The 20,299-nt window shown below is 36.4% G+C and overlaps 1 protein-coding gene across 1 annotated transcript in view; it reads left to right on the forward strand.

The window, feature by feature from the left end:
• Nucleotides 1-11,058, forward strand: part of LOC111146976 (mediator complex subunit 4) — a 47,430-nt gene extending 36,372 nt beyond the window's left edge. The window contains exons 5-9 of the mRNA XM_022502779.1: nucleotides 2,557-2,727; nucleotides 5,150-5,207; nucleotides 6,437-6,523; nucleotides 7,962-8,093; nucleotides 10,178-11,058. Coding sequence (XP_022358487.1) covers nucleotides 2,557-2,727; nucleotides 5,150-5,207; nucleotides 6,437-6,523; nucleotides 7,962-8,093; nucleotides 10,178-10,350 — 621 coding nt within the window. The 3' untranslated portion in view covers nucleotides 10,351-11,058. The remainder of the gene's footprint in view (nucleotides 1-2,556; nucleotides 2,728-5,149; nucleotides 5,208-6,436; nucleotides 6,524-7,961; nucleotides 8,094-10,177) is intronic.
• The last annotated feature ends 9,241 nt before the right edge of the window (nucleotides 11,059-20,299 follow it).

Raw genomic sequence — 20,299 nt, forward strand, 5'->3', positions numbered from 1 at the left:
TATATGCTTATAAAAAATAAAATATTAAAAAAGCATGCAATTGTTAATAGAAATTATTTTGTGGATGTTAAGTTTACAAGTTTTTATTTTCTTTATTCCTTTCTGTGTTTTGTAATTTTCTGCAGTGAGCAGATTTTATTTTCTGATCCAAAAACTTGTTAAAGAGGGTAAATGTCATTTTATGTGTTTTTTACCATAATTTTGAACAACTTAAAAAGAAAACATCTGGGAAGGATTAACCTTTTTAATGATACGAGACAGCTCTGTGCCCCATCATTATCTTAGTTTTATCTTATGATATTTTTTGAGGGCAGAGGAATTTGATTGACTGTCAATAGAGAAGTATCATAAAACTTGTTTTCTTCAGGGAGAGAAAGACAACTATCATATGATCTCCCTGATATGAGGGAGAGGAGATGCAACATGAGGGGTTAAGGGGGTAGGAGAAGAGTAAATAAATTTCTTCAGGGACACCTGGGTGTCTCAGTCAGTTGAGCATCTGCCTTCAGCTCAGGTCATGATCCCTCAGTCCTGGGATTGAGTCCCATGTCGGGCTCCTTGCTCACCAGGGAGCCACCTTCTCCCTCTGTCTGCTTCCTCCTGCTTGTGCTCTCTCTCTCTCTCTGACAAATAAATAATCTTCAAAACTTGTTTTCTTCAAAGATTAATCCCCTCAGGTGGAGAGAGGGAATTAGATAAGGCTATAAGTAGTAAAAGTTGGTAATTTTAGGGATATAAAAGTTGTTTTATGTATGTTGCTTATTTTGTTTTTAGAAGAAGCTTATAGAGAAATATGTTAATAGGGGAATGCTAGTCTCAGATACTTTATTGATAAATACCTGTGAAATTAAATAAGAATTTATTACAAAATGAGGGGCGCCTGGGTGGCTCAGTAGGTTAAAGCCTCTGCCTTTGGCTCAGGTCATGATCCCAGGGTCCTGGGATCGAGCCCCGCATCGGGCTCTCTGCTCAGCAGGGGGCCTGCTTCCTCCTCTCTCTGCCTGCCTCTCTGCCTACTTGTGATCTCTGCCTGTCAAATAAATAAATAAAATCTTAAAAAACAAAAAAGAATTTGTTACAAAATGAGCAAAATGAATACAAATTTTGACTTTATTTTCTAGGCATTTATTATATGCTTTGTAGGCATACTGATTATTCAGTAGTTCATAACTAAGACCTGCCCAATCAGCACTAACCTTTCTTATACTTTGTAAGGACTAGCAGTTCTGTTCTTAAAAAACAACAGTACCTTGTCACATAATGTTGTTATGAGGATTTATGTTACTGCGTGTTAAGTACAGATAGGAAGAGCTTATTAATGAATGGTTATTATCACCACCACCCCAGGACAAAATTAAACCTCATATTTAGTACCATAAATTCCTGTTTAGTTTTCATTGAAACTATTAAATATTAATGGGATGTGCCCATTTGAAAATTTATTTACTATTTTTGGAAATGCTCTTAACCCACTGAGCCACCCAGGCGCCCCTCCATTCATATATTGATAGATGGTTAGTTTGCTTTCATGTTCTGGCTATTGTAAATAATGCTGCAATGAACATGAAGGTGCCCATAACTTTTTGAGATAATAATTTCATTTTCTTCAGATAAGTGCCCAGAAGTGGAATTGCCAGATCATATGGTAGTTCTATTTTTAACTTTTTAAGTAATGTCCATACTGTTTTCCATAGTGGTTGCACCAGTTAACATCCCCACCATTGGTGCACAGGGGTTCTCTTTTCTCCATATCTTTCACAACACCAACTCTTCTCTCTTGTTTTTTGATTACAGCCTTTGTAACTGGTGTGAGGTGATATCCAGTTGTGGTTTTGATTTGCATTTCCCTGATGATTAGTGATGTTCAGCACTTTATCATGTACTTTTGGTCATTTGTATGTCTTTGGGAAAATGTCGATTCAGTTTCTTTGCCCATTTTTTTTTTTAAGATTTTATTTATTTATTTGACAGAGAGAAATCACAAGTAGGCAGAGAAGCAGGCAGAGAGAGAGGAGGAAGCAGGCTCCCTGCTGAGCAGAAAGCCCGATGTGGGGCTCGAACCCAGGACCTGGGATCATGACCTGAGCCGAAGGCAGCGGCTTAACCCACTGAGCCACCCAGGCGCCCCTCTTTGCCCATTTTTAATCAGACTGTTTAGTTTGTAGAAATTTTTTTAAAGTTCTTCATGTCAATTAAAATCATCTCAAGTACCAGATTTTGGGGGAACCTCCATTATGTTATATTTTTAAGGATAAACTTTAAAATTTTTTCTTAACCTGGGAAGTGAATAAACCTCATTTTGGCATATTGGTACTTCTGAAGACTTGTTTTTTATGAAAGAATAGCATATAATTAGAAAAAGTAGAAAGTCTTGATATTAATCTGTTTTCCAAAATAATCATAAGTAGGTTATTTTTATTCTTAACATTGATTGGATGATACTTTGAGGGTGTTAAAATTTTATAGCCTAACCAATTCATATATGAGTTTTTTGCTTCATTGGAATGTCACTTTTCAGTATTCTGCTGTCTGCCTTAATCAGCTGTTATCTGACAGGTCCTGGAGTTGTTAATTCACAGAGATGGGGAATTTCAAGAACTGATGAAATTGGCACTCAATCAGGGAAAAATCCATCATGAAATGCAAGTTTTAGAAAAGGAAGTGGAGAAGAGAGACAGTGATATTCAGCAACTACAGAAACAGCTCAAGGAAGCAGAACAAATACTGGTAAGTTGATAGAAGATAAGGTAAAAAAGGATATTAATCTATTTCTGAAAAAAAAATCTTCAAGTATTTTGAAGTGGCAGAAAACTTGACTTTCTAAGTCTAAAAGTGACACCTTGTCACTTTGGTTAAATGAAAGGCCATTGTCATTCCCTATTTTACTTAATATTTTCAGATGTCTGCATTGTTTTTGAACCATATTTTCATTATTTAAAGATTTCACAGGATTGAATTAATAGAACTGGGAAGTTTACTTTTATCCTGTCCTATTAGAAGTTTTCAGTTATTAGTAGTCTAAATCTTCAGTTTTAAAAATATTTTTAAATCTGTATAAATATGTATCATTTTATAAATGGATTAAAATTTATATTAATTTAGTCTGCCACTCTAAGTGGGATCTGGTTTTTTGTTTTTCTTCTTGGCTATTGTTTGAAAACAATTTCTTTGCTATTATTTGCCCAGTTATTTCACTAAGTACTAACCAATGTAATTGTTATATGGTGGTATTGCAGAAACAGCTGAGTTTGATTCTGGACCAGATATGGACCAGACATTGTGGGAATCTTTATCCCTGATCAATCTTCAAAATGTGTCAAAACAGACTCCAGTAAATAGAAACCTGAGTGGTTCAGGGTAAATTAACCACTCCTGCTGAAGAAATGACCCCAAGTAAATGCTTTTTTAAAAAATATGTAATGAAATCTATTTTCCATTAGGAAAGTAATACTTACTAAAAGATTTCAGAAAATAAAGAGAGGTAGAAGGAAGAGGAAAAAATTGTGTTAGTCCCTCTATTCAGATTGCCATTAGTCTTTTGTGCATTTTATTTCAGCCTCAGACTTTTTTTTTTTAATTTTCCAGTAGGCTTATAATTGATTTTTAAATTGAAGTCTGGTTGACACACAATATTACATAGTTTCAGGTTACAACATAGTGATTTTTTTCCCAGACGTTTTCATTTTTTTAATCTCATAATTAGTAGGATATTAAGTGGATTTCTATTACTATTTTTTAAATTTTTTTAATAAAGTATTTTTTAAAGATTCTATTTATTTATTTGACAGAGAGAGAAAGATCACAAGTAGGCAGAGCAGGCAGAGAGAGAGGGGGAAGCAGGCTCCCCACCAAGCAGAAAGCCTGATGCGGGGCTTGATCCTAGGAAGGCAGAGGCTTAACCCACTGAGCCATGCAGGTGCCCTTTATTTTTAAAACTTAAGCATTTTTCTTATGTTGTATCCTCTTTGTTTAGCTTTCCAACTTTCTGTTATAAATAAGGCTTTGAAGAATATCATTGCAAAAAGTCGTCTTTTTCTTCTGCATTTCAGATTTTATTCTTTAGATTTGATTTCCAAAAATGTTGTTAACGAGTTAAAGATAGTTAACACAAGAACTGTAAAAAGACTGAATTTTATGATTTAGGTAATAACAACTAACATTTATTGATCACTTGTGCATCAGGCCTTGTGCTTGTTTGCAGGTTACATGGATTTTCTCAATCTCCTTAGTAATCATGCTAGGTTAGTACCATTATTCCATTTTACAGATGAAGAAACTGAGGTTTTAAATTAATAGTTACCTTGCCCAGTTAGAGTGAAAAGTAGAGAGATGGAACTTAAACCTATTTCTCTGACTCCATACTCTTAACCACTGTGTTATAGTTGAGGATGTATATGTAACTTCATTTTACCCTTTAATGTAACTGGGGGGGTGGCTTGTGGGTGTTTTCATTATAACAGTCATTAAGCATAGAGGTAATGGTAATGTCTAAATGAGTAAGACTATCAATCCAAGAATGTGTCTTGTAAATGAGAAAATAATATTTTGGTGTTTTTATCCTTGAACTAAATGTGAGAATAGGATGCTTTGGGACTGGTATATAATGTGGATCTCTTATACATGTCTGATAGAAGGCATAAAGAAAAAAAATGTTAGGGGCTCCTGGGTGACTCAGTCAGTTAAGCGACTGTCTTTCAGCTCAGGTCATGGTCCCAGGGTTCTGGGATCAAATCCCGTATCAAGCTCCCTGTTCAGCGGGAAGTCCACTTTTCTCTCTGCTCCTCGCCCCACTCGTGGGCTCTCTCTCTCTCAAAAATAAATAAAATCTTAAAAAAAAAAAAAAAAAAAAGAGCAGCGGGGTGCTAATTAAAATTGGTTACAGCCCCCCCCAAAAAGTAAACAGTCCAATCTACACATTGTTTCTAACAGTTTGTAGATGAAGAGTGATTCATGAATATACATTATTACTTCATTAACCAACTCATACAAATGATTCCCAAACAGTGTCAGAACATTGCAAATAAATTGTGGGGATCTCCATCTTTTGCATTTTGTTCCTGTGGGATTCATGATTTTGTGAATTAAGGCAAAAATTCTGCTTGATACAGTTAAGAGTAAACCATATTTCTTTTTTTAATATTCAAATTAGGCAACAGCTGTTTACCAAGCAAAAGAAAAACTCAAATCAATAGAAAAAGCAAGAAAAGGTAAGAACTCTGGGAATATTGAATGACTTTCTGAAAAGTCCAAGTTTTGGTTTCAAGAAATGGCTGAGAGTATTATTGGTAATCATTTGCTGCTATTGAAATGATTCCAATAAATTTTTATTATAAAGTGTCTGCTAGATGCTAGCACTGTGCTATGTATTATTGGGAAGTTTTCAAACTTTTTCAGGCTCTAGGAAGCAATAATATAAGGCAAGTTATGGCTGTGTATCCATATGTGCAGTAAAGACAATGAGTTTATAAAGTTGTTGGGAGAAGGGAAGAGAACTGTGAGCTGGAAGCAAGTGGGATGTGAGTTGGATCTTAAAAGACAGGACAGAAAGTGAAAGAGAATGTGCAGTGGGCAGCTGGGGTGGGACTAGAGTGTCCTGAAGTCAGAACTAGATGTGCTTTGGGACATGTGCACATGTAATGGTGCAGACGCCCAGCCTGCCTTTTCCTGTCCTCCTCCTCTCTTTAAAAGATTTCCATTTTGGATTTTTGAGTTTAGGTACTAAAAGTTAGAGTGAAAATTTTGGTTACTTGTTTTTAATGGTTTGTAGATGATTTGCCTTTAGTCATCTCAAAATTGTCTAACTCTCCTTTTCCTGTTTCAGATAACTACTGGTCATGTTTGTGTGTGTCTATTTTTTTGGATGTTTAATACAAATATAACAGTACAAATACATATATGTACATATTCAAAAACAAAAACCGGGTCATGCTACACATATTATTTAGCAGCTTACTTTTTTTAATCTAATGAATATATTGTGGACATGTTTCTACGTAGGCCTACTTAAAATCGTAGAGTCACATCAAGCCAATGATTGAGCGGTATAGTGTGAACTGCTGCTCTAACTTAATAGCTTAGATGTCACTGGAAGACAAAACACTCTTTCCTCTTTTATTTGTGCTCATTGTTGCTTTGAGAACAGTAAGAATATTTAATGGTAGTTAATAATTGAGATTAGTGAATTTAGTCCTGCTAATGTCCCAAATTTGATACTTTGTTAGCTGTTTTTTTCTAGATGTCTTGTTCTTTAGTTGCGAAATCTTATGTTAAGTTTAACAATATACATATTATTAGGTATTATTGGGGAAGGTGGGCAACTCAGATTATCCTGTTTTCAGATAATTTAAAATTAAGTATGATGTGTGACTATGAGACATGCGTTTATATAGTTTTAAGTTACTGGACTAACATTACTCTCTCCTCTTGACTCTCTCAGGTGCCATCTCCTCTGAAGAAATAATTAAGTATGCACATAGGATTAGTGCAAGTAATGCTGTATGTGCCCCACTGACCTGGGTTCCAGGTAAAATACTTCTCTTTTTATTAGGCATATTGGTTTTAAAAATTTTTAGGTGACTGTAATTTTAAACATAGAATGATTTAAACATAGAATGTATTTATCCTTAGAAACATCTGCTATATATTTTCATATCTTTAATATCTTAGAAGAAATAATATGGGTCATGGGTTTTATTAGTTTGGTTTTCTACAAAACTTTAGCTACAGGGACTGTGTGTCTTTTTTTTTTTATGGTATTATTTATTAGAGTGAGCGAGAGAGACAGTGAGAGAGCACAAGTGGAGAGGAGAGGGAGAAGCCAGCCACGTGTGGGACTCAGTCCCAGGACCCTGAGATCATGACTTGAGTTGAAGGCAGTTGCTTAACCAACCGAGTCACCCAGGGGCCTCTGTTTCTGTCCTTTTTAAAGAAAAATCATAAATTAATGTTTTAAGTACAAATGATACGTGATGATTCTAAAGCTATAGATTTATATGACAGTAACACCCAGGCTGGCCAGAAAGCCCACTTTTTAGAACCATTGGAATTTCATCAAGTGTTCTGGCCTTGGAATCAAGACAGTCCCAACTGTACAGTGATAAAGGTGAAGCACTGAGCACCCAACAGCAAACACATGGGACTGGATAAAGCTGGAGTAATTAGAAAGGGTAAAAAAGAGTAAAAAACTGCAATATATATTGATAGTACATAAGACATTTATAAGACAGGGACCTAAGGTGGAACAGCAGTCTTCTGGGAGGAGTGGGAAATAGTATCTCAACATCAGTAATTCATGATGGTGGTATTTTACTATACTAAAAACACTATGGTTAACTTACAGTTTTGGGGGTAAGTGATCTGGAGTGAGTAAGAAATATTACCAAAAAGTTGGTCCAAATCTGCCAAGTTTTCATCATCCCAAAACAAAATGGTATGCTCCCATGATTAGAAGTGAACATTGGCTCCTGATACTCCTCCTCTGGAAATTTCTAGGAATTAGTTTTTAAATGACAAGATCAAAGAGGTTGGTTAGGAAAAGTTTTAATTTACACAGTCCTTCAAATAAGTATTCCAGTCCTGTCTTGTTTAAAAAAAAAAATGTATCATGATCTGTTTATTCTCTCAGTGTATGTATCATTTGTTATTTTCTTCTTGGAAATGTAGGTAAGTTAGAAGAATCAAGATTATTATAATTTTCTTAGTTTGTCATTTGGAATTGCTAAAATGACAGACTTTTCTCTTTTTTTTTGCATAGAGAATAATATATTAACTGTACAGATTCAAAGACAAAATGCATGTATTTTTAAATTTAATATATTATGCTCTTAATAGCAGTTGATAATATGACCTTATTGAAAATGGGTATTTTGAGTTTTTCAGAGTGAGTCAAGGAAAATAAGTACTTCAGAGATGGTATTAATGCTTATTTTGCATAAGATTAAATTAAAAGCAGTCTTTTTTAGGGGACCCACGGAGGCCATACCCAACTGATTTGGAGATGAGAAGTGGATTATTGGGTCAAATGAACAATCCTTCCACTAATGGTGTAAATGGTCATTTACCAGGGGATGCACTTGCAGCAGGCAGATTGCCAGGTAATGTTAATCAGAACAGTGCTTTCAAACAGACCAAGGTTCTGCAGACATGATGAAGGAATATCTGGCTGTTGAAGACGTTTGAGGTTCTAGACCCAGCTCGTTTTAATAGCCAGGTTTTCTGCCATTTATCCCGCTCTCTAGTGTAAAAACTATTCTAGCTGGAGTTCATGAAATTAGAATAAATTGACTTTTCTCTTATTTGTTAATAGGTTATTTTCCTCGGGCATTAGTCCTCTCTTTTATTATTAAAATTTAAACAGCTTTTTATTTTTTTATTTTTTTATTTTTATTTTATTTTTTTTTAAAGATTTTATTTATTTATTTACTTATTTGACAGAGAGAGATCACAAGTAGACAGAGAGGCAGGCAGAGAGAGAGAGAGAGAGAGAAGCAGGCTCCCTGCTGAGCAGAGAGCCCGATGCGGGACTCGATCCCAGGACCCTGAGATCATGACCTGAGCCGAAGGCAGCAGCTTAACCCACTGAGCCACCCAGGCTCCCTAAACAGCTTTTTAAATAAAATTGTGAAATATACTGGACAAACAAAATAAGAAATACATATGTTCGTTTTAAAGAATACAAAGTGAACCCACTCCTGGAAAACTCCCAAATTAACAAAATGAATAATAGCTTTTTATGGGCTTTTCAGTAACTAAATAAAATAGCACTTCTGAGAGACTTGGTTCATTCTGAATTTTGGCCTTCCTCAAGTTCTGCATATAGTTTTGTGTTATTTTTATATTTATTTTATGTTCCCCATCTTTTATCTTTTGTAGGTGACTTGCTTGGTAGAACATTTAAAAAGTATTTAGAAGATTATAAAAAAACAAAAAACTGGGGTTTTGTTTGAGCAATCACTTTTAATATTACATCTATTTCATTTTTTCTTGTACTTTTTGCAGTGTTAAAAACATGCTCTGGATATCGCTTTTCTGCTTCACATTTTATTGTAAGGATGTTCCTATGTTGTTAAGAATGCTTTGTAAACATCATTTTTAACTATCTAAAGTACAAACTGAGAACTCACTGTGTGTTAGTTCCCCTAGATATCTGCATTTTTCTCATTTTTATTATTCTGTATTATATGCCAGTCATAGTCTAGTCAATAGGCAGAAACCACATCAGCAGTATGAACAAGGAAAATTTAAAGAATTACTAATTAGTAATAGGATACTCACTACTAAAGGGTAAAGAGAACTGCTTTTTAAAAATACAGTAATAACAGATGTGGGGAGCAGCTACTACATTTAGGACCAGGCAGATGACCCAAAGAAAGGACCCCCTGAGAAGAGGTTTCTCCCACCCCCATCCTCAGGCTGCTGTTCATATTGTGGCACCTTTGAGAGGATGTAGCTGTGGCCCACAGGATGGCAGAGAAGTTAGATGAGGTATTCACAGGCTGGAGCCAGCAAGCAGGAAATTATCCACTAGGGTTCCAGGGATCCTTGCAGGGAAGTCACCTTTAGGGTGATGGTGAGACTTAGACACTACTGAAACTTGCTAGAGGGCGAGCAAGCTACCACAGGAGTGAGAAGGGAAACATCCGATGCCTTAGTCCTATTCCCCTTGCAGAGTCCCTCCAGTGCCCTCTACTGACAAAGATTAACATTGTGGCTTCGGGCAGAGGAGAAATGTTTTCAGGGTCGGGGAGAAGAGTGGATTTAAAGCTTAAGAAGTAGTTTAACTTGTAATAGTGTAGTACATGTTAGCTATTTAAAATATATAGAATAATATATACGACTTAATATATATAAAAGAAACATTTGATTTGTCATTGTGAATGTCTTACAAAAGAAAAATTAGGTCAACTGACTCTAAAGTTACTTAGATAAAAAAAATATATATATATAAAGTTACTTAGATGTAAGCATGATTTTTAAAAAAATAAAATGCAGGTTTGGTTATTAAAATAGGCTTTTCCATGATAACTTTGATCTTCGTTAATTTAGCCAAATGTACATTTTGATTCCTGGCCTTAAAAAAATATTTACTTCAGATTCTGTGCATGAGGGGAAAAGTAATTAAGAAGTAAATTAATTATTGGTAGAAGTATTATTACATATTCTTCTTTCTTTTCTTCAGATGTCCTTGCTCCACAATATCCATGGCAGTCAAATGACATGTCAATGAATATGTTACCACCAAATCACAGTAATGACTTTTTGTTGGAACCTCCGGGGCATAATAAAGAAAATGAAGATGATGTAGAAGTTATGTCAACAGACTCCTCTAGCAGCAGTAGTGACTCTGATTAAACACACAAAAGACAAAATTCATACAGAATTGAATACTGTGGGGGCACTTGGGTGACTTGGTTCAGCGTTGGACTCTTGATTTTGGCTCAGGTCACTATTTCAGGGTTTTGAGATCAGACCTGCTTCAGGTTTTGTGCTGGGCATGGAGTCTGCTTAAGATTCTCTCTCCCTCTGCCCCTCCTCCCACCTCTCTCCCTTTCTAGAAAACAAACAGAACAGAATAGATTACTATGGAATTCTGTTTCTTAAACAGTTGCAAGCCCGTAATAAATAGCTAGGTCATACTGGCTATAGTGGAATTGTACAACCCATAAAAATCACTGGACTTTAAAGCCAAAAATCATAGTTTCAGTTCTAAACCACTAAGTAAATATTTAAAGAATTTAAATCAAAATTTACTGTTGGGAAAAAAAAGTAGTGCCACTCTACCCCGTTATATTCCAGTTATGTTGGACTTGAACATAGTAGTTCTGGAAATAAAAGTTGAGGGAAATGACCCATGTACATACCACTAATCAGCCCCAGGAATTATTTAGAAAAGCATTCTAAATAAGGGCAGTGAATCACTGACTGTGTATCTTATCTTGAAATAACAAAACCCTCATTTGAAAGTGAAAGCTGGTAGCTTTTGTCACAACGGGAGATTTTCTCAATTTGTACTATCTGTAATTATTGTGATTTTTGTAAATAAACTCACTTTTGTTTGTACTCTGTATGTTTTTTTTTAATTGAAATATGCCTTCAGTGTAGGTAAGAAATTACTTCTATAAATCCAGTTGCATTTTATACGCACGTACTTAGAATTCTGGAGTGTGAATGAACATGATGTACTACATACAGCTAAGCTAGTAATCATAACTAGTAGGTTTCACAAAGGCCTACACATTCTTAGAAGAAATAAAATGGAGTTGCTTTTTGTATTTTTTTCCATTAGTCTTCCCGCTAGCTTTTTTTTTTTTTTTAATAAGTGAAAAGCTTACCATAATGTCTAATCTTTAGAATAACACATTGGATTGTCTGAAAGGTTTTAGAATGGAAAGCACAGTCTCTTGCCTTCACCTTCTCTCTTACTACATTTTCCAGAAGTAATCACTCTTAACCACTTTTAACTTCTGATGGTTAACCTCCATGTTTAAAGAATATGTTTATATAGCCACAGCTTGATTTATTTTAGTGTACGTTTTACTTTTTTTTTCAGATTGCAAAAGTAGTACAACATTCATAGGGGAGTGTTTAGCAAATACAGTATGTTACAAAGGAGAAAATAAAACTAGCCTACCAAGAGATCATATCAATTAACATTTTTTGGGTAGGTTTTTGATCTTTTTTAAAGATCCACATGTATACAGTTTTTGAAATAATGTGTATTTCCTGAGATTCTATATAGTTTTTGTTAATCTCCATCCTTGCAATGAACTGAGAATTCAATTTTTCCAACTTTTTTTCCTTTCCTTTTTTTTTTTTTCATTTAAATGAAATGACATCTGTAGAAAAACATTTGTCTTCCAACTTCAGCAGTTTTCCTGGAAACAAAATTACATTTTTAGATTGGTACCTTGAATAAAACAAGGGATGAAATGAGTAGCGTCGTCTGGAACTCAAAGTATAAATTATCTCACGATTCAATTTCTTTACTTTTTATTAATGTGAATTCAACGGCATGCCAGTATACATAAATTACAGTCATAACGTGTGTGTTATGTGGTATAGGAAAATACTGGTTGCCTAAAAAATACACACAAACACACACACACACAGCTAAGGAAAAGGAGGTGGAAAGAGAGCTAAAGCAAATATAGGGCAAATACTGAATCTGAGTGTAGGGTATATGGAAGTTCATTGTACTATTTCCTGTTCCTGGTATTTTTTTTTCATGTTAACATTCTGTTTCTGTAACAGAAGTAACATTACACCGTTTTAAAATGCCAAGAAATAGAAAAGTTTGGACTCTGTTCTGTAAGATGGCTTTGATGCTGCTGAAGCTCCAATTCAAGGATGGCAGGCATGGAAGGTGTGTGGGAACCAACAATAGCAAACATTTGTGGGTTCTGTTACAGTTCCTTAAGCCATGATATTTAGGCCACCTGTTAAGTTTCTTAGGTATGCTATAACAAAATAACAGACTCCTGACTTAAAGAGGAATTTATTTTCACACAGTGTGGAGGTTAGAAGTCCAAGATCAAAGTGTTGGGAGGTTTGGCAAATCTCTTGGCTTGCCTTCTTGCCGTGTCCTCACGTGACATTTTCTCTGCACCCCCAGCTCTGGTGTCTCTGTGGGTCCAAATTTCCTCTAGTAGACAGACTAGAGTTCACCCCAATGGCCTCATTTTAATTTACTCAATCCTTTAAAGGCCTTATCTCCAAATAATAGTCACATTCTGAGGTCTTGGGGTTTAGGGTTCCCACATTGGAATTTGGGGCTCTGATACTAATCCCAGTATGCTGGGGGAGGGGGTGTTTCCCTCCAACAACAAGCAATTTTCCGGACAATGGCAAGGTGTCCTACGATTCAATTCAATTCTGACACTACCTGGCCATAGAATCTGGTTCCTCCCTCCATGTGCCAAGCCAGTGATGCCAATCGCAAGCCGAGGTTATTACCTGTATTTCTGACTGACAGGCTATAAATCAGAGGTTCCCCAGATCCCTTCCTTAGGTTTGGTTAATGTGCTAGAATGGCTCACAGAACTCAGAAAATCTGTTTACTTGCTAGACTACTGATTTGTTACAAAAGGAATTCAGGAACATCCAGATAGAAAATATGCACTGGGCAAGCATAGGGAAAAGGCTGAGGTTCCATGCCCTCCCCAGGCATGCCACTCCCCAGATCATGTGTTCACCAACCAAGAACTCTGAACTATGCCCTTTTGGGTTTTTATGGAGGCTTCATTACCTAGACTAGATTGATTAAATTGTTAACCTTTGGTGATTAAATCAGACTGTAGGCCCCTCCCCTCTCCAGAGGAGGATTACAAGTTCCAACCCTGTAATCACAGTAATCACTTGGCTCCATTGGCACCAGCCTCCAACTGGGGCACCTTCCGCAAATCCATATTAACATAAAAAAAGACACTTTTTATCACTCTCCATGCTTAGGAAATTATAAGGGTTTTGGAAGCTATAAGCAAGGAACTGTGGACAAAAACCAAATTATATATGAGAAATTCAGATGACCAAAATCACAATATCATATAGGGACACAATTTGGCACATTACATCACCCAAGGGCCTGTATAAACTTTATTAACTATATGTTTAATGAATATTTATCCTAGTAAGATATTTGCTTTTTTAGATTCAATTTGGCATATATGAAGTCATTTCTAAGGTCCCTTGTATAACCTATATATATATATATATATATATATATATATATATATATATATACACACTTAAGACCATTTTACTGAATATGGTTAATCAGTATCAATTAACAACCATTTTGTTGTATCATCATTTGTTAAAATTTTTTATTTTTTATTAACATATAATGTCTTTTGTTTTTAAAGATTTTATTTATTTATTTGACAGAGATCACAACTAGGCAGAGAGGCAGGCAGAGAGATAGAGGAGGAAGCAGGCTCCCCACTGAGCAGAGAGCCTGATGCGGGGCTCAATCCCAGGACCCTGGGATCATGACCTGAGCTGAAGGCAGAGGCTTTAACCAACTGAGCCACCCAGGCACCCCAACATATAATGTCTTATTAGCCCCAGGGGTACAGGTCTGTGAATCGCCAGGTTTGCACACTTCACAGCACTCACCATAGCATGTACCTTCCCAATGTCCATAACCCCACTACCCTCTCCCTCCCCCCTCCCCCTGACAACCCTCAGTTTGTTTTGTGAGATTAAGAGTTTCTTATGGTTTGTCTCTCCATCCCATCTTGTTTGATTTTTTTCCTTTCCTACCCCCCAAACCCCCTACTTGCCTCTCAACTTCCTCATATCAGGGAGATCATATAATTGTCTTTCTCTGATTAACTTATTTAGCTCAGCATAATACCTTCTAGTTCCAACCATGTCATTGCAAATGGCAAGATTTCATTTCTTTTAATGGCTGCATAGTATTCCATTGTATATATATATACCACATCTTCTTTATCCAATCATCTGTTGATAGACATTTAGGTTCTTTCCATAGTTTGGCTATTGTGGACATTGCTGCTATAAACATTCAGATGCACATGCTCCTTTGGATCACTACATTTGTATCCTCAGGGTAAATACCCAGTAGTGCGATTGCTGGGTCGTAGGGTAGTTCTATTTTCAACTTTTTGAGGAACCACCATGCTGTTTTTCAGAGTGATTGCACCAGCTTGCATTCCCACCAACAGTGTAGGAGGGTTCCCCTTTCTCCGCATCCTCATCAGCATCTGTCATTTCCTGACTTGTTAATTTTAGCCATTCTGACTGGTGTGAGGTGGTATCTCATTGTGGTTTTGATTTGTATTTCCCTGATGTCGAGTGATATGGAGCACTTTTTCATGTGTCTGTTGGCCATCCAGATGTCTTCTTTGCAGAAATGTCTGTTCATGTCCTCTGCCCATTTCTTGATTGGATTATTTGCTCTTGGGTGTTGAGTCTGATAAGTTCTTTATAGCTTTTGGATACTAGCCCTTTATCTGATATGTCTTTGCAAATATCTTCTCCCATTCTGTCAATTGTCTTTTGGTTTTGTTGACTGTTTCCTTTGCTGTGCAAAAGCTTTTGATCTTGGTGAAGTCCCAATAGTTCATTTTTGCCCTTGCTTCCCTTGCCTTTGGCGATGTTTCTAGGAAGAAGTTGCTACAGCTGAGGTCGAAGAGGTTGCTGCCTATGTTCTCCTCAAGCATTTTGATGGATTCCTTTCTCGCGTTGAGGCCTTTCATCCATTTGGAGTCTGTTTTTGTGTGTGGTGTAAGGAAATGGTCCAGTTTCATTTTTCTGCATGTGGCTGTCCAATTTTCCCAACACCATTTGTTGAAGAGACTATCTTTTTTCCATTGGACATTCTTTCCTGCTTTGTCAAAGATTAGTTGCCCATAGAGTTGAGGGTCTATTTCTGGGCTCTCTATTCTGTTCCATTGATCTATGTGTCTATTTTTGTGCCAGTACCATACTGTCTTGATGATGACAGCTTTGTAATAGAGCTTGAAGTCTGGAATTGTGATGCCACCAACTTTGGCTTTCTTTTTCAACATTCCTCTGGCTATTCAAGGTATTTTCTGGTTCCATATAAACTTTAGGATTATTTGTTCCATTTCTTTGAAAAAAAAAAATGGATGGTATTTTGATAGGATTGCTTTAAACATGTAGATTGCTTTAGGTAGCATAGACATTTTCATAATATTTATTCTTCCAATCCATGAGCATGGAACATTTTTCCATTTCTTTGTGTCTTCCTCAATTTCTTTCATGAGTACTTTATATTTTTCTGAGTACAGATTCTTTGCCTCTTTAGTTAGGTTTATTCCTAGTTATCTTATGGTTTTGGGCGCAATTGTAAATGGGATTGACTCCGTAATTTCTCTTTCTTCTGTCCTGTTGTTGGTATATAGAAATGCAACTGATTTGTGTGCATTGATTTTATATCCTGACACTTTATTGAGTTCCTGTATGAGTTCTAGCAGTTTTGGCATGGAGTCTTTTGGGTTTTCCACATAAAGTATCATATCATCTGCGAAGAGTGATAGTTTGACTTCTTCTTTGCCGATTTGGATGCCTTTAATTTCTTTTTGCTGTCTGATTGCTGAGGCTAGGACCTCTACTACTATGTTGAATAGCAGTGGTGATAATGGACATCCCTGCCGTGTTCCTGACCTTAGCAGAAAAGCTCTCAGTTTTGCCCCAGTGAGAATGATATTGGCTGTGGGTTTTTCATAGATGGCTTTGATGATATTGAGGTATGTACCTCCACCCCTACACTTTGAAGAGTTTTGATCAAGAAAGGATGCTGTACTTTGTCAAATGCTTTTTCAGCATCTGTTGAGAGTATCATTTGGTTCTTATTCTTTCTTTTATTAATATATTGTATCACATTGACACATTGCATATGTTGATGTTGTATCATCATTTTAACACATAGTTTTTTCAGCAGTTTTTATGAGACCAAATCTTTGGCCGGGATATATCTCCCTAATTACAATGTTTATATGGGAAAATGATTTTCTTTGTAACAACAGAATTTATGGCCATTTAAATGAAATCTGTTGCCACAAAATGGGTACTTATATTCCTGAAATAAGGCATACTGTCTTCTAAATCTTTTGTGGAAACCTCCATTTTAAATGTCTTAGCTACTTTACCTTCTGATATATAAAGTCAAAGCATTAGCGATCATGGAATAGGTCTCAACTATGTCCATCTCGCATTGACTGGTGCTTCTGGCTATGTTGAAAAAGCCTCCTAGACTGACATGGGGTCAGTGTGAGGGAATATTTGCTATTTGTAATGTAGTATAGAGCCCCCATGGCTAACTCCCCTCCCTTTCACCCATCCCAGTGTCTTGTCAATTCTTCAAAAACTTATTGTTTCTTTCCCTCAGGAAAGCCTGTGTTTTCACTCACAAACCAACACAGACAAAGAACATGAGAACAAATAAACCCAAACAGTAAAATAGAGAGGATGAAGGGATATAGATTCCTTATGAGGGCTGATGGGGCAGGGGATTAAAGAAAAGGGAATTTCACATGTACCTTAAAGAAATCAAACTGCAATATACACGTTCACTTTGCATTTATATATATAGCTCTACAATCCCTCACCCCAAACCCTGGGGTCTAAATGTATTTCAGAATTTGGATTTCTTAAAATATTCTAGAAAGTTGGGGTGCCTGAGTGGCTCAGTTGATTAGGCAACTGCCTTCAGCTCAGGTCCTGATGGTGGAGTCCCGCATTGGGCTCCCTGCTCATCAGGGAGTCTGCTTTTGCTTTTGACCCTCCCTCGTCTCTCATGTTCTCTTTCTCTTCCTCTCTCAAGTAAATGAATGGATAAAATCTTTTAAAAATATTCTAGAAAGTTAATAGGATAGTATATATTATATTATATATCTAGGATTATATTATATATCTAGGATTATATTATATATCTAGGATTATATTATATATCTAGGATTATACATACATACCCAGGATATATATATATATATCTCATATGTTATATAATACCCCCAGCAAGGTCTGAAGAGGCACCTTATAAATTACACACATTAAGATTTCTTTGGCAAAGGGGCGCCTGGGTGGCTCAGTGGGTTAAGCCGCTGCCTTCGGCTCAGGTCATGATCCCAGGTCCTGGGTTCGAGCCCCACATCGGGCTTTCTGCTCAGCAGGGAGCCTGCTTCCTCCTCTCTCTCTGCCTGCCTCTCTGCTTACTTGTGATTTCTCTCTGTCAAATAAATAAATAAAATCTTTAAAAAAAAAAAATAAAAAAAAAAAAAGATTTCTTTGGCAAAGATATGTACTCTGTGACCCAGACTTTCCACTCATCGGTTTACATCCAACAGAATTAAATACACATGTGAACCCCAAAGAAAGCATGTATAAGTCCTCACAGAAGCTTTATTTGTAACAGCCTCAATTGGAAACAAGCCAAATGACCATTAGATTCAAGTTTTTGAAAAGTCTCTCTAGGTATACTGTCAAAAATAAGTCAGAGGGTAAATTTTGTCATGTGTGTTTTACCTCAGTCAGTTAGTTAGCCAACCAGAGAGGTGTGCCAAGTACTGTGATAGGTGTTTAATGATATTTATCCTGAACAATGAGCAATATTAGTATGTAAAAAACCAAATACTTAAACACTTTAAACATAAAAATGGGAAAAAAATCTAAAATGGGAATTTGAGATTGTGATGGGTTCAAATTCAATACAACATAAATAGTCTAATTATTATTTTTTTAGAAGGCAGCATTGATATGTGATTGATTTTATGTTGGAAGAAGACTTTGTGTTCTCCCATCCAGATGACTCCCTGAGCTTTCCTTCTCCACAGTCCCCAGGTAATATGATACTTACTGCCCCAAAGAGAATATTTCATCTGAAAGTGTTTACCTTATTTGGAAAGCTAGCAGTCAAGCTACCAGGGAACTGTCTCTTCCAAGTGGAGCTAAGGGAGGCTGAATTCACATCATGCTCTACTGGGAATGCTTCTGCTAGAATACTACACTTGATTATCTGGGGATACAGGACACCTCAGGGCTCGATCTAGCAAACAGAAGAGATATTTCAGGTTCCCCACCATCCTGGCAGGGTGAGGTGTACCTCAGGAACTCCAGCTGACATTTAATCTTAAGAAAATACTGCTAGTGGTCAGCATTAGTTTTTTTCCATTAAAGGCAATTCTGAAACCATCTGAGAATTAACTGCTTACATAAGAATTCTAAATCTTCCTCCATTCATCTGCTTATTTAGAGAAATATTTACTGAGTGATTATGGGATGCCAGCTGGGCATATTAGGTGCTGGGGTAAATTCAATCCCCCTCTAATATGAAACTTATCCTTTCACCTATTCCTATAAATAAGAGCCCAGGTTAGTTTTAATTTCCATCAAAATAAACCGTTATGTCTAATTGGGTGAATTTAAAATAAACAACCTCACGAGCTCCAAATAAGTCTATTAAAAATTTAAAGTAGCTGATGTGGAAAAACTCTACAGGTTTGTGGTAAGTCTCTGAAGCTATAACATTCTACTTGGTAATAAGTACTAGCGTAAAGAATCAATGAATTCCCCACAACAGCCAAACTATGGAAGGAGCCCAGATGTCTATCAACAGCAGAATGGATAAGGAGGATGTGGTATATATATATACATACAATGGAATACTACTCTGCCATCAAAAAAAGAAAGAAAGAAAGAAAGAAGGAAGGAAGGAAAGAAAGAAAGAAAGGAAGAAAGAAAGGAAGAAAGAAAGAAAGAAAGAAATCTTGCCATTTGCAATGACATGGATGGAACTAGAGGGTATTATGCTAAGGGAAATAAGCCAATAAGAGAAAGATAATTATCGTAAGATCTCGCTGATACGTGGAATTTAAGAAACAAAACGGGATCACGGGAAAAAGAGGAAAAAAATAAGATAAAATCAAAGAGGAAGACAAACCATAAGAGACTCTTAATCGTAGGAAACAAACTAAGGATTGCTGGAGGGGAGGGGTGTGGAGTGATGGGGTAACTGGGTGATGGACATTAAGGGGGGGCACGTGATGTAATGAGCACTGGGTGTTATATAAGACTGATGAACTGCTGACCTCTACCTCTGAAACCAATAACACATTATATGTTAATTGAATTTAAATTTCAAAAAAAGAATCAATGAATTCCTAATCAACTATATTTGAGATAAACCTATGGAAGAGTTTAATCCATAAGGCTAGCCTGGTTTCTTCTTGCATTCAGTCTGTTATAGTATCATTGCCCCTCAGCCTCTGGATAGCTCCTCTGTACTCATTAAAGAACGTCAGTGGAAAAGGCAAATAATGTCCTAGGATTATGAAAGCAGGTTTGACCTTGAATGCCCTTGAAAGGGTCTCACAGACCTCCCCAGACCACACCTTGAGAACCACTGCCTTAGTCTTATCTTCTTTTTACATATAAGGAAGTTAGATCTCACAGAGATTATGTGAGAAACCCAAAATTACATGGCCTGTTAATGACGGGATAATATCTGGGGCAGTTAGTCTCACTTCTCTTGAGGTAGGTTCTGAATCAGAACCCTGGGAAATAGACCCTAATAACCTATCCTGTTGCTGCAGTTGCAAGGACTGTCACAATACAGTACCAAAAAATGTGTTTTAAATAAAACAGAAGAGGAAAATCAAACAGGGTAAATTCTGCAGCAGGCATACTGTGTCAGCATCTGAACTAGGATCTCTATTTGAATGGAAACACCAAGGCAAATTCTATTGCCCTCCACTCCACGCAAACTGGTATCAAAAAACTGTACAGTAAATATCACAGAAAAATACAGAAAGCAGAA

The sequence above is a fragment of the Enhydra lutris genome, unplaced genomic scaffold, assembly GCF_002288905.1.
Source record: "Enhydra lutris kenyoni isolate GAN:26980312 unplaced genomic scaffold, ASM228890v2 scaffoldscaffold15, whole genome shotgun sequence".
NCBI lineage: Eukaryota > Metazoa > Chordata > Mammalia > Carnivora > Mustelidae > Enhydra > Enhydra lutris.